Raw genomic sequence first — 17,709 nt, 5'->3', positions numbered from 1 at the left:
GAGATACTGCCTTTTCAGGCTGGCTGTAGAGGTCACACTCTTCATACCTGGCATGATCCACTTTGGACATTACCACACATAAAAATGATTCTTTGGCTTCCCACGAGGATGATACAGGATCATGAGATGTTGTTGTTTTGGTTTTTTTTTCCAAGATGACCAATTATTTTTTTTAATTTGAATTCAATTAGTCAGCAGTCCATCATTAGTTTTAGAGGTAGAGTCTAATAATTCATCAGCTCTATAGAACACCAGTGCTCATCGAATCATGAGGATCACAGTACCTCATAATAGAAGGCTCCACTGTTGGAGGTCTCCTGGTTTGCTGTGCCTCTATTTCCTAGACCCTCTACCCCACCTCACACCTCCTGGTCTAATCTGGTAGTACTGGCAAACTCTCAAATCAACCATCTTTACCACATAGGACACATGGCAGCCTGTGTGGAAGCCACGTATGTTCAATTACAGACTTTTTTTTTAACATGCCCATTTTTAGTTCTGGGGTTTATCTGGAGAGAGAGTTGAGCTCAGAAAGACAGAAAAGCACACACTGTGTAGGAGGTGAAATGTCATGGTCGTTTGGGAGGTCTGTCTGGAGCTGCTGGTTGTGATTTACTGAAAAGAAAATGAAATTCATGTCTGCCATCCATCTTGCTAAAATGTCATGCCGAGTTCAACTCAAGCAGTAGGGAGGTCTGAAGGCAATGCCTACAAATCACCTGCTAGACCTTTTTGGTCTCTGATTTAAGAGCTAGGTGCATGATGCAGAGAAATAAAACTCTTGGTCCATGCTCCAACAAGGAATATTTTGGGGGCTAGAAATATATAACTATGGGGAACCAACCCTTAACTTTGGCACAGGAACTCCCTTCTCTGCCATCATGTCATAAATGGAGTCCAAGAGTTCCAACTTGGGAAACACAGCACATATTGCCAATACGTTATGTCAATGTCTGTTGGTACGTCTATCCATAGAAACTTTTATCTAGGATTTGTTACATGATGAGCACCAAGTGATGCATAGAATAGCTGAATCACTGTACTGTACACCTGAAATTTATGTAACACGGTATGTTAACTGTAGTGAAATTAAAATTTTAAAAAAGGATTTGTTAAGACACTGGATGATCTGTGGGAGGGGTAATTCCAGAAGGGTAGAGTAACAACATAAATGCCATCATTGAACCTCAATGAACAACCCTGTTTTCCCTTTATTAAAAACTTGACAGCGAAAAAAACACATCAGGCCAAAGGACAAAAGCCTTTCTCTTATAAGAAAACTGCTTGGGAGCACCTGGGTGGGCTCAGTGGTTGAGCATCTGCCTTTGGCTCAGGTCATGATCCCGGGGTCTTGGGATCAAGTTTCATATCAGGCTCCCAGGAGGAACCCTGCTTCTCCCTCTGCCTATGTCTCTGCCTCTTTCTTTGTCTCCCATAAATAAATAAAATCTTAAAAAAAAAAAAGAAAAGAAAACTGCTCAATATTTACCACAGCAAGTCAGGCCTCTTTGACACCTCAAAAATATGTATGATTTTCATTCTTATAGGAGTGGGTGTAGAGCTACTTCAGCTGTTCAAGGTTGATAACCATGGTACTAGACCAGAAAAGAAGGTATACAATTCAAGTTGGTATTCATTGTTAATATTTTGGTTGGGAAAGAGACTAAAACTATTGATGAAACTGAAATCCATTCTTCTGGTCTTTCATTACACCAACAAATTGGTAACTGGGGTTTTCTGCTGAAAGCTTTAAGCAAAACAGAAAACAACAACAAAAAAAGGCAGCTCAGGCTTCTGTACTGGGGGCAGGGGAGAGGCTGGAGGATGTCCTAAAAAGCCAGAGTCCTCCATGCTTTCACGTTCAGGTGATAAAACAAAACCAGGGACATGGTGCTATTTAACATTCTTCTGCTTTTCTTCTTTAAATGAGTGAGTTTGTTTTCTTACATAAAAAAATATCTTTATTTCTCCCCATTTATAGTTGCCAGAAGGTCCATATGTGAAACTCAAAATGCCCTATGAGTTTTTAACATACTGATTCGTAATGTTTAAACCCCAAAGGTAAATGTTCATTTTCCCCCACAAACATGCCTTGGCTACTTCTTGCTGAAACACAAATGCATTCAATCAGACACCAGGCTCCCATGAACCTCTGTTCCACGTCAAGAGATGGGGAAACTTAGCTACATCACCGCTAATACCAGACTTCATGTCTGGATGGCTCCAGGAGCCTCCAGACAACTTGTTTGCTAAGACAAAACCAACTCTCTTTGCATTTTCAGAGAAATCAAGGGAGCAGAGAGGATGCCATCCACCCCACGCTGCTCTGTGAACACTGTGAGCGTGGCCCCAACTCCTTGGGCATGGTGCCCCCAGACCGGGCACATTCAATTTCCCACCAACAGCCAAAGTGTCACAGCACTGTGACCCCACCTTCCTTTCATTTGAAATGTGTAGAAATTTTAGAATTTGGCCATTTAATCCCTAAAATGCAAACAATCTCACGTTCCATTCTCTTCTGAGATCTCTCCTGCCAAACGTTCATTTATATTTTCTTCTTTTCTTTTTCACATAACTTTCCCTTTTGAAATCAAGGGTACTAAATCATTCTTCCCAGACTAATTTTTCTTACATGTAAGTATAAACTCCCAGCACATTAAATGCTGCTGCTGCTGCTGCTGGAGACTTTGCAGGACCTTCTAAAAATCAAATCAAACTCTAACCTCAAACTCAGCCTAAGATACACACACACACACACACACACACGCACACACACTCACACACATACACACACACACACCCCTATCATCATCACCACCCTCCTCTGCAGCCAAAAGCCCCTTGGCAGTCACCAAACTTGGCCTCACCTTTCTGGAGAAATACTGAGTGGACACGGCGAGAGCTTGGAAGCCGCATAGGGCCCTCCGCAGCTCCCCCTGCATGAGGCCCAGCTGCCTGGCCTGCTGTTGGCACCTCTCCTTCAGCCGCTGGACCAGCTGCCGTTCTGCTTCTCGGGCCTGAAGGTCAGGCTTAGGTGAAAATCCATTTCGGGGAGTTGCAGTCCTCTGTTTGGGGTATCCTGTAAGAGAATCAACAGTCACTCATGAATATTCATCACAAAGGTGACAGCAGCTCTTTGGCCATAGAAAGATTTCATTAAGAGCCAGGGGCCAAGAAGACATGGCTCATGGTTTGTCATCTTAGGTATTAAAAAGGAAAACCAGACAGGGACTTGATGTGGCTGCTCTGTGTATATGGTTCTCAGTTTCTCAGTGCAGAGTTTCATGCTTAGCAAAAGAAGAACACACAAAATTGCCATGTTCCTTCCAGCTCCCTGCATTTCTTTTTTTTTTTTTTAAGATTTATTTATTCATGAGACACACAGAGAGAGATGCAGAGACATAGGCAGAGAGAGAAGCAGGCTCCTTGTGAGAAGCCTGATGCAGAACTCAATCCCAGGACCCTGGGATCACAACCTGAACTGAAGGCAGATGCTCAACCACTGAGCCACCCAGGCATCTCTCCCTGAAATTCTTCTAGGACTACTTAGAGAACTTGATGCACGTTTTTTGCTTTTTTCTGTTTTTTGTTTTTTTTTTTTCCTTCAAGGGGATTACTCTGTGAAAATGTTTAATGGGCAATAAATAAGTCTATCCAGGTTGAAGTTAGAGTTATAACCTCGCAACCTTTTAACTGGGCATCCAGGAGTAATGTCCAGATGCCCCTTCCTTCCCTTACTAGGGTTGCTCTACAGACCCTCTCTTCAATGTCAGGGTCAGGTCACACCTCTCATGACCTCTGCTCCAGGGATTTCTGGCTTTATTTATTTATTTTTAAAGATTTTATTTATTTATTCATGAGAGAGAGAAAGAGAGGGAGGCAGAGACAGAGGGAGAAGAAAACTCCCTGCTGAGCAGGGAGCCCGATGTGAGACTCAATCCCAGGACTCTGAGATCATGACCTGAGCCGAAGGCAGACACTTAACCAACTGAGCCACCCAGGTGCCCTGGATTTCTGGCTTTGAAATTCCTACAGCATCAGTGTTCTCCAAAACTGTCCCTCCGTGTGACCACTCATATCACCTCCAGAGCTAAAGATCCAGTCCAAGCCACTATAACCTCCACCTTCTAATGGGAAGCCCTGCTTCTTCTCTTTCACTGCACAGCAGCTAGAATGATCTTTATGAATATAAAACAGCTCCTAACCTGCGTGGACCTATCCATCCATGCAGTTGTGCTCCATTGCAGTAAAAACAAAGTACTCATCCCATCCCACAAACCACAAGCTCTCTGAGGTCTGGCTCCTGCCAGGCAAATGGTAGGTGTGGGGAGGCCACAGCGGAAGGAACCAGAAACTCCCGCCTAAGGCTGGGGACAGGGTGGGGAGGCTTTAAGAATGATGACTAGGTTGAGGCTTGGGGAGGCGGGCGGTGGATAAAGGCAAGGGAGAGAGGAAGAGCTCACAGATAAGCAGTGCATCACAGTCAAAGACCCAGGGGTGAGTGAGAATCTTCTTCAGAACCCCTGTGCTTCCAGTGTGAGGCTCAGAGCATCCTGGCACCCACAGAAAACCTCAGTGGTGGACAGTGGACCTCTATTCCCGAAGAACATTCTCTCCTTTGCTCAAGTAGAGAACATGACATGGACACCGTGCACACAATCATAAATAAACTTTAATATTTTAGAAATTCTTTTGTCTCCCCTTCCCTCTCCAAAATACCAGGGAGTAACATAGAAAACAAATCATAAAATGGTCTCTTTAGTACCCAATACACTGAGACATAGCAGGGTGACAGGCTTATTCTACTAAACAAGTGGCCTCAACTTTTAAGGGGAAGAGATGGTTAACTGATCTAAATACTTCTGATTGTTAATTTAGTGGTAACCGTGTTAATTTTAATTAAATCTTCTTCTTAAGAAATCATCAGAGATTGCAAAAAGCAACCTCACATATGACATATCAAACTATTATGGCTTAATGAAGTAGGAGAATGTGAGATTAATGCTTCTTTAAAACGGTCTTTGACAGTAGAATACATAATAATCCAGAAAATTCACTTGCATGTCATAAGCAAATTAATTTTAATATGTACTCAATCACAATATTCTCAATACTGATAACAAAAGATAAATAATTATCAACAAAATGTGAGAGATTTTACTGCTGACTGCATTAAACTCTAAGACAGCCTAAGACCCAACGTAGATTTTTTTCATGATTACTGTTTTCCATTTTATTGGTGTGGCTGGAGATTTTATAAAACACTCCAGTGGAGGTGCCTGGGTGGCTCAGTGGTTGACCATCTGCCTTCAGTTCCGGTTGTGATCCTGGGGTCCTGGGATCAAGCCCGCATCAGGCTCTCTGTAGCCTGCTTCTCCCTCTGCCTATGTCTCTGCCTCTCTCTCTGTGGCTCTCATGAATATATAAATAAAATCTTAAAAAAAAGATAAAGAAAACCACCCTAGTGCTTTAATTAATGTTTTGAGGTACCAAGTGCCCTACACCCCCCCGTCTATATATATATATAGATTGATAGATACTAGAAGGCGCTTCTGTATAATATATATATTAGAAGGCAGTTCCTTTAGAAATCTAAAGGAAATAATAAAAGATACTTCTAGCTCAGTGAATTATAACTAATTGCAACCTATGGCATACAGAATCATTTCTGAATTTGTATTTGTGCATACTATAAGTACTCATGTTATTGTGTATTTTGGGCTGTCAGATTTTTCCCCTGCTATTATTATTATTAAAATTATTTTCATCATTATCATTATTATTATATCAGCAATGATACTCAGTGGTAAATGGACAACATAAAATAAGGATTTGGTGAAATCATATTCTTGGTGTTCACTCTGATACCAACATTATGATATAGTTTTAATTCACACACTCAAAATTCCAGCGTTCTACTGAACACCAGTACACTCTGTCTACATTCTACTCATGGGGACACCAAACTGATGTTCTGAGCCAAGAGAGAGGTTCCCCTGAGAACATCAGCTTTTGGTATCAACACACCAAATGTAAGATCTGTGGCTTTCTGACATCAAACTAACTTATGAAACCAATCTTTGTTAGGGACTCCTGGGCAGCTGCACATTTGGCATCCAACCACTGTCATAACACAGACTAAGAGTCAGGCCCCAGGGCTAAGGCTTATTGGAAGGAAATGCAGAGACACAAGGTGGGCTGTGGAGCTGCCTGTTGCTTTAGCTGGAAGAGGTCCTGCCATTTTCTAATTATATTATCTAGGACTCTGCCTGAGACCAATAATCACTTTACCGTCAGCAGCATATTTTTGGCCCTCACTAAAACCAGTATTCTTTCTTGTGCTGTCAATTTGTGTGAAGTACTTCTATACTTAACTTGCTGAAGTACTGTTCTGTCACTTACTTTCCTGTCCACCCACATGTCACACCATTCCCAGGATGGTATAGCTACACAAGCTCATCTACCATCTTGGAGACACCGTATGTTGAAAAAAAAATGACTGACATACAGCCAGCTTCACCTATTTCACTAAAAATTAAGGAGAATTTTGTTTGTTTCTACTGCCTTCTCCTAAAAGCCAGCAAAATGCCAATCAGCTTAGGAAGTAAGGGAACAGGGTAGAAAAGTGGCAGAGGGCAGTGATCACATGAAGCTCAGAGAACACATGGCTGGCATGTGAGATGAAATGTGCTGACAGTGACTCATTTCTGACCTACACCCATGTTCCTTTGGAAGAGCCAGAGAAATGTTTTAAGTGAGAGGCATGCCATGTCACCTGAGGATACTTCCAAGTACTGGAAGGTTCTGTTATCATCTCCTTCCTATTCCTTGCAGTATTTGTATTACTTCTGGGGTGGTCGAGGCATGCATGCCACTAACCTCTGTCCACAGGCAGACAGAGCTTACTTAGATGTGTTTGGTCTCTTTCCAAAAAATTGGTCTCCTACAATTGCCTCCTGATTTCCATTCAGGTGCACTAGGAAGCTGATTTAATGAATAAAGGCTTTCCGAATTAGGCTTATTGATGGTTTTGGAGTCTTTGAACAAAATAAAAATGAGAATTTCCCTGACAACCAGTTTTTTATTGACTGATCCTTGTAAACTTCCCAACTGTTAATTACGGTTATCCCCACAGCAACTCTTCAATCTGAAATATATGAACAGAAACACCTAGACCAGTGTCTTACCATGATCTAAAGACAAGATCTGATTTAATATATACACTTCCTGTCATGTTTTGTGGGGAACCAATATATTTGACAGCTTTTATTGAGTACCTACTCTGTGAATGGTCTGTACAAGCTGCAGTGGGGAGTGCACAGGAATGAGGCCTTGTCCTTGATCTGAAGCAACCGATGGTCAGTGGGGGTCCAGCCAGGTCTGGATCTCACATTTCTAATTCCTTGCCCTAAGCTCTGACTTCAGCACACTGCTGGCCCACTCTACAGCATCTCTGACAGATCTCACAGGTTCGGGGCATACATTAAGTTCAGAACATCCTCCCATTATCTCAATCTCTCTCCAATCACAACTTCTCTTCAGCCATCCTATTGACTGGATAACTCTGATGAGGGGCAGATAGAATCTGTGGTGATACTGGTGACAACTGGCAGCTCAGAAGAAAAAGCCAGTAACCTTATATTCTCACAAAGGTGAATACAAGCTGTTTGCGTGCAAAGGCAGAGCACTGGGGAGAACACAGCCCTTGAAAATGGAAAGAGAATATTAAAAATTCATCTGCAGCCACCAGCTCACTATCTAGAGGATTCTAATGGATGGAAAAGCTTGGTTTAATTTTAAAGCTGGAAGCTTAACTGACATGATAAATAAACAAGGAAGCATTGGAATCTGTGTATTTACAACATCTGAGAAGGCCCATGACCTTACCTTTGTAAATAAGAATGATAGGACATAACTTAGATAGATAGCCTTCTGGCTTAAGGAAAAGCACTTCATTAGTTTGGCCAACATCCTAGCAGAAAGGAAATCTGATTCTTGCAGACTGGCACCAGCAGGACCCACATGTGCCCAATTCTTCATGGTCTTATATAGTCTTTTTCTTTTTAAAAAATTTTAAAAGATTTTATTTATTTATTTGAGAGAGCGAGAGATCACAAGCAGAGGGGAGGGGAAAAGGGAGACTCCCTACTGAGTAGGGATCCCAGTGTGGGGCTTGATCGCAGGGCCCTGGGACCAAGGGACCATAACCTGAGCCAAAGGCAGATGTTTAACTCACTAAGCTACCCAGGGGCCCCAGGTTTTATTTCTCTTAAATGGATCTAAATTTATTCCAGAAAATTTTGCTGAGTATGACACTATTTTCCTATTTAGTCCTGGTACTTGTTTGTCTGAGGTAGGCTAGTGGTGGGGAAGGTGAACAGAAAATTGTATGAGGGTAGGAAATTTCCTTCTAGCCAGTCCTGAGCATGCATGAGGGCAGGAATTAAATAAACTGGGTACCAATCTACTCTCTAAAAGGGAGAGCTTTGCATTTCCCATTCCAAAGGAGTAGATTCTTGTCTCTTCTTTATTGATTTATAAATGAACAAAAAAGCCCCAGGAAGTTATAATCAGGGTTTTCCAAAGCCAACTATTAAAAATTTGTTACTATAATCCATTCTCTAGGATAAATAAAGATTGACATAAAAATATTCTCATCTTCAGGAAATTTATTATTATTTATAAGAAGTAATAGGTATCAGGGTAAATCTGAACTTTCCTCCAGGGGTGAAAAATCATGGTTTAATAGTATTACAGCAATTGCTAAATTAAAAAAAATTTTTAAAAAGATTTTATTTATTTATTCATGAGACACACACACACACACACACACACACACACACACACACAGGCAGAGACACAGGCAGAGGGAGAAGTAGGCTCCATGCAGGGTGCCTGATGTGAGACTCGATCCAGGGTCTCCAGGATCATGCCCTGGACTGAAGGCGGTGCTAAACTGCTGAGCCCCCCAGGCTGCCCTAAATTTTTATGTTAAAAAATGCAACTACTTTTGGCCAAGATGGAGTGAGAATTATCAGACTTACCTTCTGATCTGAAACAAACCCAAAATACTCAGTCAAAATATATAAGATAATGGTTTTCATGCTAGCAACATTAGGCAATGAAGCACAGGGATCCCTGAGCTGCAAAGTAAGGGTAAGCCAGCTTCCTGGAGTGATCTTTCAGGCCATGGCATGAGTTGGTGAACTCAGCTGAGATCTGTGTTTTCCCCAAGTTGAGAAAAGGGAGCTGAGGGCTCAGGGAGCTCAGGGCTCAGATTAACAGGGAGAATGTCACTCCTCAGAGAGAGCACTCTGGACATGTGCAGAGAGGGTCCCCTCAAGGTTTTGGCCAGGTGCATGTCTGGGAGGAGAGTATCCAAGGCCAGGGAAGGAATTCCACAAAGGGCCACAGGAAGTAATTCCTGAGAGCTCACAGAGATTCAGAATATGTTCCTGTTCCCATCAGCCAGAGTGTAAAACCTCATAATTCATGGGGCAATGGGTAGAATATCCAGTAGGATCTTGACTTGGTAGTATGGTAAAATTAGCTCTGGACTGATCACTAGTTGTGACCTGCCTAACAAAGTTGACAGTTGAAACCCAAAATAACCAAACTCTTTCCAAGTAACATAGTTTTATTTAAGAACAAAGCTTAAGAATATTCACAAGAATAAAAAAATCCACTAGCCAACAAGGAAAAATTTAGAGTGTCTGGCATCTAAAAATTTCTCAGGCACACAAATAAACAGGGATATATAACTCATAATATGGAGAGATGAAATCAATTGAAGCCCACAAGAAATGACACAGATGACTAACAGTTATTTGTAACTGTATTCCATATGTTCAAGAAGGTAGTGGAACAATTAAATATGTCAAATAGAAACAAAACACATTTTTTTTAAAAAAGCCTGTATGAAAATTCTAGAGATTGAAAAATCAAATGTCTAAAATGGAAAATACACAGAATGGGATTTTTTTAAATAATTTTTTTTATTTATTTATGATAGTCACACAGAATGAGAGAGGCAGAGACATAGGCAGAGGGAGAAGCAGGCTCCATGCACCGGGAGCCTGACGTGGGATTTGACCCCGGGTCTCCAGGATCGCGCCCTGGGCCAAAGACAGGCACTAAACCGCTGCGCCACCCAGGGATCCCCAGAATGGGATTAAGATTAGATTTAGGCATGACCTAAGGAAAGACTGTAACATGAATGTTCAAAGCAGCATTACTCATAGGAGCCCAAAACTGGATACAACCTAAATGTCATCAGTTGATGAATGTAAACCAAATGTGATATATCTATATAATGGAATATTATTTAGCCCAAACCAGGAATACAATACTGATTCATACTTTGACATGAACGAACCTCAAAAACTATGCAAAGTCAAAGAAACCAATATAAAAGGCTACATATTGTATGATACCATGTATATGAAATGTCCAGAATAAACATATCCATAAAACAGAAAGTAGAATAGTGGCTGTCAAGGGCCCTAGGGGCTGAAAGTAGTCCCTAAGCGACAGCCAGCAAGTGAATAGACACTTCAGTCCTACACTACAATGAACTTGTTCTATCAATAACCCAAATGCATTTGGAAGTGGATTTTTTCTCCAGAGCCTCCAGTCAAGAACTTAGCTCAGCTGACATGATGATTTCAGCCTTGTGATACTCTGAACAGAGAACCCACTTAAGCCACACCTGGATGTCTAACCCACAGAACTGTGACTAGGAGGACAAACAAATAAGTGTTATTCTTTTTCAAAAAGAGAAAGGAAAATTAGCACACATACTACAAGAGAAACTATCCAAAATGAGACAAACAGAGGTAAGTGACTGAAAGAAAATGAACAGTGTCATCAGTTTGGACAGGAGCTGTGGTCAACTTCAAGTGGCCTAATAGACATACAATTGGAGTCCCTAAAGAGGAGAGGGTAGGACTGAACACTTCGGAAAAAGTGATGGCCAAAATTTTGGAATTTTACGAGAACTGTATATCCACAGATGTAAGAATCACAACAAACCTCAAGCATAAACTCACAAAGAAAAGGATAACAAGGTATAGTGTAATCACATTGCTCAAAACCAGTGAGAAAAAAAAAAAAAACAGTGAGAAACAGAACAGCTTTAAAACAGCCAGAGGAGAAAAAGACACATTTTTCTAAAAGATTTTATTTTTTTGTTAGAGAGAGAGAGAGAGAGCGCGCACACAAGCACGGGGATAAGGGCAGAGGGAAAGGGAGAAGCAGATGCCCCACTGAGCAGGAAGCCTGACATGGGACTTGATCTCAGAACTCTGGGATCATGACCTGAGGTGAAGGCAGACACTTAACTGACTCAGCACCCAGGTGCCCCTGAAGGAGACCCATTATGTGCAGAGAAACAAAGACACGGATAGCAGTCTGCTTTCACTAGAAACCATTCAAATCAAGACAGTGGAACAAGATCTTTAAATAACTCAGGGGGGAAAAGAGGGCCAACTTGAATTCTGAACAAAGTACAAGTATTCATGAAAAATAAAGGTAAACAAAACCAGAAAGATTCAGCCTGAGAAATTTCCTGAGAAATTTTCAGGAAACCTCCACCACCAAGAAAGTCAAAGAAAGTCCTTCAGGTAAAAGAAAAGTGAGAGCAGATGGAAATCTGGATCTCCATAAAAGAACAAAAAGCACTAGAAATGAGAATTAAATGAGTGATTCTAAAAGACCTTTATTCTTTTTCTTTTTTTTTGAACCTCCTCCAATGCAAATTTATTAAATAAAACAAATTTAAGTGAATAAGTAGTAATAAAAACTTAATGTGTATGTTAATCTGTTTCCCTTTGAGATACTTTTGTCCTGTTTTGTTGGTATTGTGGTTCTGTTTTTATATTTAAAATTTGTGGTTACTCTTTTATGGATAAATTTGATTTAGCTATATCCAATTTCATTCCTTATTTTTTACAGATATTCTGATATTTTTTATTTGCTTTTAACTTGACCCAAGTGTTGCTTAACACATCTTAAAACTGTTTTTTTCCAGAATATGTATTTTAATATTTCAGCTGTTGATTACTACAAGTATTATAGTTAAATTATCTCTTCTATTTCTGTTTTTGATAAATACTCTTTTCTGGCTTGATAACGAGCTAATTTTTCTTATTTTTTCAAAATATCTGTGGTTTGCTAAAGTTACTGGTTAACTCATACACAATTTTTTGTACTTTTGAAATGTAGTTATGATTCTATTTTTATTTTATTTAAATTCAAGTTAGTTAACATATAGCATATTACTAGCTTCAGGGGTAGAATCTAGTGATTCATCAGTTGCATATAACACCCAGTGTTCATTACAGCAAGTGCCCTCCTTTAAAAAAAAAGTATTTAAATTCAATTTGCTAGCATATAGTATAACACCTAATGCTCATCTCATCTTAAGCCCTCCTTAATGCTCATCACCCAGTTACCCTATTCCCCCCACCCATTTTCCCTTCTGCAACCCTTTGTTTCCCAAAGTTAGGAGTCTCTCATGGTTTGTCTTCCTCTCTAATTTTTTGCCACTCAATTACCCACTTTCCCTTGCAGTCCTTTTCACTATTTCTTATATTCCACTTATGAATGAAACCATATTATAACTATTTTTCTCCAACTGACTTATTTCACTCAGCATAATACCCTCCAGTTCCATCCATGTTGATGTAAATGGTAGGTATTCATCCTTTCTGATGTCTAGCTAAGTAATATTCCATTGTACCACATTTCTTTATCCAGTCATCTGTTGAAGGACACTGCGGCTTCTTCCACAGTTAGGCTATTGTGGACACTGCTGCTATGAACATTGAGGTGTAAGTGTCCTGTCATTTCACTACATCTGTATCTTTGGGGTAAATATCCAGTAGTACAGCTGCTGGGTGGTAGGATAGATCTGTTTTAGACTTCTTGAGGAACCTCCACACTGTTTTCCAGAGTGGCTGCACCAGTTTGTATTACCACCAACAGTGCAAGAGAATTCCTCTTTCTCCACATCCTTGCCAACATTTGTTTTTTCCCATCTTCTTATTTTTAGCCATTCTCTCTAGTGTGAGGTGGTATCCCATTGTGGTTTTGATTTGTATTTCCCTAATAGCAAGGGATGTGGAGCATTTTTTCATGTGCTTGTTGGCCTCTCACTCTTTGCAGATGACATGATACTGTATATAAAACCCAAAAGACTCCACCCCAAAGTTGCTAGAACTCATACAGCAATTTAGCAATGTGGTAAGATATAAAATCAATGCACAGAAATCAGTTACATTTCTATACACTAACAATGAGACTGAAGAAAGAGAAATTAAGGAATCAATTCCATTTATGATTGCACCCAAACCATAAGATGCCTGGTAATAAACCTAGCCAAAGAGGTAAAGCATCTGTACTCTAAAAACTACAGAACACTTAGGAAAGAAATTGAGGAAGACACAAATAGATGGAAAAACATTCCATACTCATAGACTGGAAGAATAAATATTGTGAAAACGTCTATGCTTACCCAGAGCAATCTACACATTCAATCCAATCCCTATCAAAATACCATGGACTCTCTTCACAGAATTGGAACAAATAATCCTCAGATTCATACAGAACCAGGAAAAACCCCAAATAGCCAGAAGAATGTTGAAAAAGAAAACCAAAGCTGGGGACATCAAAATGCCGGACTTCAAGCTGTATTACAAAGCTGTGATCATCAATACGGTATGGTACTGGCACAAAAACAGACACATAGATCAATGGAACAGGAGAACCAAGAAATGGACCCTCAACTCTATGGTTAACTCACCTTTGACAAAGCAGGAAAGAATATCCAATGGAAAAAAGACAGTCTCTTTAATAAATGGTGTTGAGAAAATTGGACAGCCACATGTAGAAGGATGAAGCAAGTACCCTTCTTAATGTCTATCAGCAATTACTCCATGTCTCCATCCACCACCCCTCCAGAAACACTCAGTTTGTTCCTATAATTAAAAGTCTCTTGGGTACCTGGGTGGCTCAGTCAGTTAAGTTCTGACTTTGGCTCAGGTCATGATCTCAGGGTCCTGAGATCCAGCCCTGCACTGGGCTCCCCACTCAGTGGGAAGTTTGCTTGTCCCTCTCCCTCTTTCCCCACTCATGCTCTCTCTCACAAATAAAATCTTAAAAAAGGAGTCTCTTATAGTTTGCCTCCATCTCTGCTTTTTTTGTTTTTCCTTTCCTTCCCCTATGTTCACCTGTTTTGTTTCTTAAATTCTGCATACGAGTGAAATAATATGGTATTTGTCTTTCTCTGACTTATTTTGCTTAGCATAATATCTTCTAGTTCCATCCACACCATTGTAAATGGCAAGGTTTCATTCTTTTTGATGGCTTAGTAATATTCCATTGTATATATCTATACCACATCTTCTTTATCTATTCATCTGTTGATGGACATGTGGTCTCTTTCCATTGTTTGGCTGCTGTGGACATTGCTGCTATCAACATTGGGATGCCCCTTCGAATCACTATGCTTGCACCCTTGGATAAATACCTAGCAGTGCAATTGCTGGGTCATAGGATAGCTCTATTTTGAACTTTTTGAGGAATCTCCATACTGTTTTCCAGACTGGCTGTACCAGTTTGCATTCCTAACAATAGTATAAGAGGGCTTCCCTTTCTACACATCTTTGCCAACATCTGTTATTTCCTGAGTTGTTAATTTTAGCCATTCTGATCAGTTTGAGGTGGTATTTTTTAATAATAAATTTATTTTTTATTGGTGTTCAATTTGCCAACAGACAGAATAACACCCAGTGCTCATCCTGTCAAGTGCCCTCCTCAGTGCCTGTCACCCATTCACCCCCACCCCCCGCCCTCCTCCCCTTCCAGCACCCCTAGTTCGTTTCCCAGAGTTAGGAGTCTTTATGTTCTGTCTCTCTTTCTGATATTTCCTACCCATTTCTTCTCCCTTCCCTTCTATTCCCTTTCACCATTATTTATATTCCCCAAATGAATGAGACCATATAATGTTTGTCCTTCTCATGTCCACAATAGCCAAATTGAGGTGTTTTTTTCATTGTGGTTTTGATTTGTATTTCCCTGATGCTGAGTGATGTTGAGCATTTTTAATGTGTGTGTATTGGTAATTGGTATGTCTTCTTTGGAGAAATGTCTGTTCGTGTCTTCTACTCCTTTCTTGACTGAATTGTTTATTTTTTGGGTATTAAGTTTTATGAGTTATTTATAGATTTTTGGATATTAGTCCTTTTTTGTGATATGTCATTTGCAAATATCTTCTCCCATTCCATAGGTTGCCTTTTAGTTTTGTTGATTGTTTCCTTTCCTGTGCAGAAGCTTTTCACCTATGAAGTCCCATAGTTCATTTTTGCTTTTATTTCCCTTGCCTCTGGAGACAAGTGTAGTAGGAAGTTGCTGCAGCCAAGGTTAAAGAGGTTGCTGTGTTTCCTTTAGGGTTTTGATGGATTCCTATCTCACATTTAGGTCTTTCATCCATTTTGAATTTATTTTTGTGTATAGTGTAACATACTAGTCTAGTTTCATTCTTCTGTATGTTGCCGTCCAATTTTCCAACACCATTTATTAAAGGGACTGTCTTTTTTCTATTGGATATTCTTTCCTGATTTGTTTAAGATTAATTGACCATAGAGTTGAGGGTCCATTTCTGGGTTATCTATTCTGTTCCACTGATATATGTGTCTGTTTTTGTGCCAGTACCATAATACCTTGATGATTACAGCTTTGTAATAGAGTTTGAAGTCTGGAATTGTGATACCTCCAGCTTTGGTTTTCTTTTTCAACACTACTTTGGCTATTCAGGGTCTTTTCTGGTTTCATACAAATTTTAGAATTGTTTGTTGCAGCTGTGTGAAAAATGTTGGTGTTATTTTGATAGGGATTGTACTGAATATGTAGACTGCTTTGGGTAGCATAGACATTTTCACAATATTTGTTTTTCCAGTCCATGAGCATGGAATGTTTTTCCATTTCTTTGTGTCTTCCTCAATTTGTTTCATAAGTGTTCTATAGTTTTCAGAGTAAAGATCCTTTAACTCTTTGGTTAGGTTTATTCCCAGGAATCCTATGGTTTGGGTGCAATTGTAAATGGAATCAAGTCCTTGATTTCTCTTTCTGCTATTTCACTGTTGGTGTATAGAAATGCAATAGACTTTGTTAGCTTTATATCTGTGACTTTGATAAATTCCTGTATGAGTTTTAGCAAATTTTTTGGTGTAGTTTTTTGGGTTTTCAACATAGAGTATCATGTCATCTACAAAGAGTGAAAGCTTGACTTCTTCTTTGCTGATTCAGATGCCTTTTATTTCTTTTGTTGTCTGAATGCCGAAGCTATGACTTCCAGTACTATGTTGAACAGAGTGGTAAAAGTGGACATCATATTCCTGACCTTCTGGGAAAAGCTTTCAATTTTTCCTCACTGAGAATGATATTAGCTGTGGGACTTTTGTATATGGCCTTTATGATATTGAGGTATGTTCCCTCTATCTCTACTTTGTTGTGGGCTTTTATTAGGAAGAGATTTTGTATTTTGTCAAATGCTTTTTCTGCATCTATTGAGAGGATTATATGGTTCTTATGCTGTCTTTTATTAACGTACTGTATCATGTTAATTGATTTGTGGATGTTGCCTCACCTCTGCAGCCCAAAAATAAATTGCACCTTCTCATGATGAATAATCTTTTTAATGTACTGTTGGATCCAATTAGCTATTATCTTGTTGAGAATTTTTACACCCATGTTCGTCAGGGATATTGGCAAAAGGCCTTTTTTCTTATTTAAATCTCCTTGAAAGAAAACATCATTGATAATCAACAATGTAGTGTAGGTTTATGATATACGTGGAAGGAAAGTGTTTGATAACAGCACAAATGCTAGAAAGAGAGAGATGGGAGCACACAGTTGGAAGATTCTTACATAGTTGACCCTTGAACAACACAGGGATTAGGGACAACAACTCCACAATAGTAAAAAATCCACATATAACTTTTGACTCCTCCAAAACTTAACTACTAATAGCCTACTGTTGACTAGAAGCCTTTCTGGTAACATAGTCAATTGATTAACACGTATTTTGTATGTTACATATATTAGATACTGTATTCTTACAATAAAGTGAGATAGAGAAAATGTAATTTAAAAATTGTAAGAAAGAGAAAATATATTTATAGTACAGTATGGTATTTACTGGCAAAAAGTCTGCATATGTGAGGGGACCCACACAGTTCATGTCCATGCTGTTCAAGGGTCCACTGTATTACATGTGGAGTAATACAATATTGCTTTAATTAGAATATTAAAAGTTAAAGATAGAAATTATGAATCCTAAAGTAGCCACTAAAATAATTCAGTAACATAAATATAGCTAACACATTAATAAAGGGAATAAATGGGGGCACCTGGGTGGCTCAGTTGGTTAAGCATCTGCCTTCAGCTCAGGTCATGATCTCAGGGTCCTGGGATCGAGCTCCACATTGGGCTTCCTACTCAGTAGGGAAGCTGGTTCTCTCTCTCTGCCTCCCCTTGCTCATGCTTTCTCTCTCTCTCAAAATAAATAAAATTAGAAAAAAAATAAAGAGAACAAACAGAATCATAATAAATATTCAATTAATATAAAAGAAGGCAGTAAAGTAGAGACAAAAGAAAAAAGGACATATGAGATGTATAGAAAATAACAGGAATATGGTAGACTTAATCCCA

General features: G+C 39.5%; 1 protein-coding gene across 6 annotated transcripts in view; it reads right to left on the bottom strand.

Annotated features, from left to right (window-relative positions):
* Window positions 1-17,709, bottom strand: part of MTUS2 (microtubule associated scaffold protein 2) — a 577,843-nt gene that overhangs the window by 142,534 nt on the left and 417,600 nt on the right. For all 6 annotated transcript variants that reach the window (XM_055317371.1, XM_055317370.1, XM_055317369.1 and 3 more), the window contains one exon: window positions 2,868-3,079. In XM_055317371.1, the coding sequence (XP_055173346.1) occupies window positions 2,868-3,079 (212 nt within the window). The remainder of the gene's footprint in view (window positions 1-2,867; window positions 3,080-17,709) is intronic.

This window comes from Nyctereutes procyonoides, unplaced genomic scaffold, assembly GCF_905146905.1.
Source record: "Nyctereutes procyonoides isolate TBG_1078 unplaced genomic scaffold, NYPRO_anot_genome, whole genome shotgun sequence".
Classification (NCBI taxonomy): Eukaryota; Metazoa; Chordata; class Mammalia; order Carnivora; family Canidae; genus Nyctereutes; species Nyctereutes procyonoides.
Note: the sequence above shows the minus strand (reverse complement) of the source record. Positions and strands in the feature narration are given on the sequence as shown.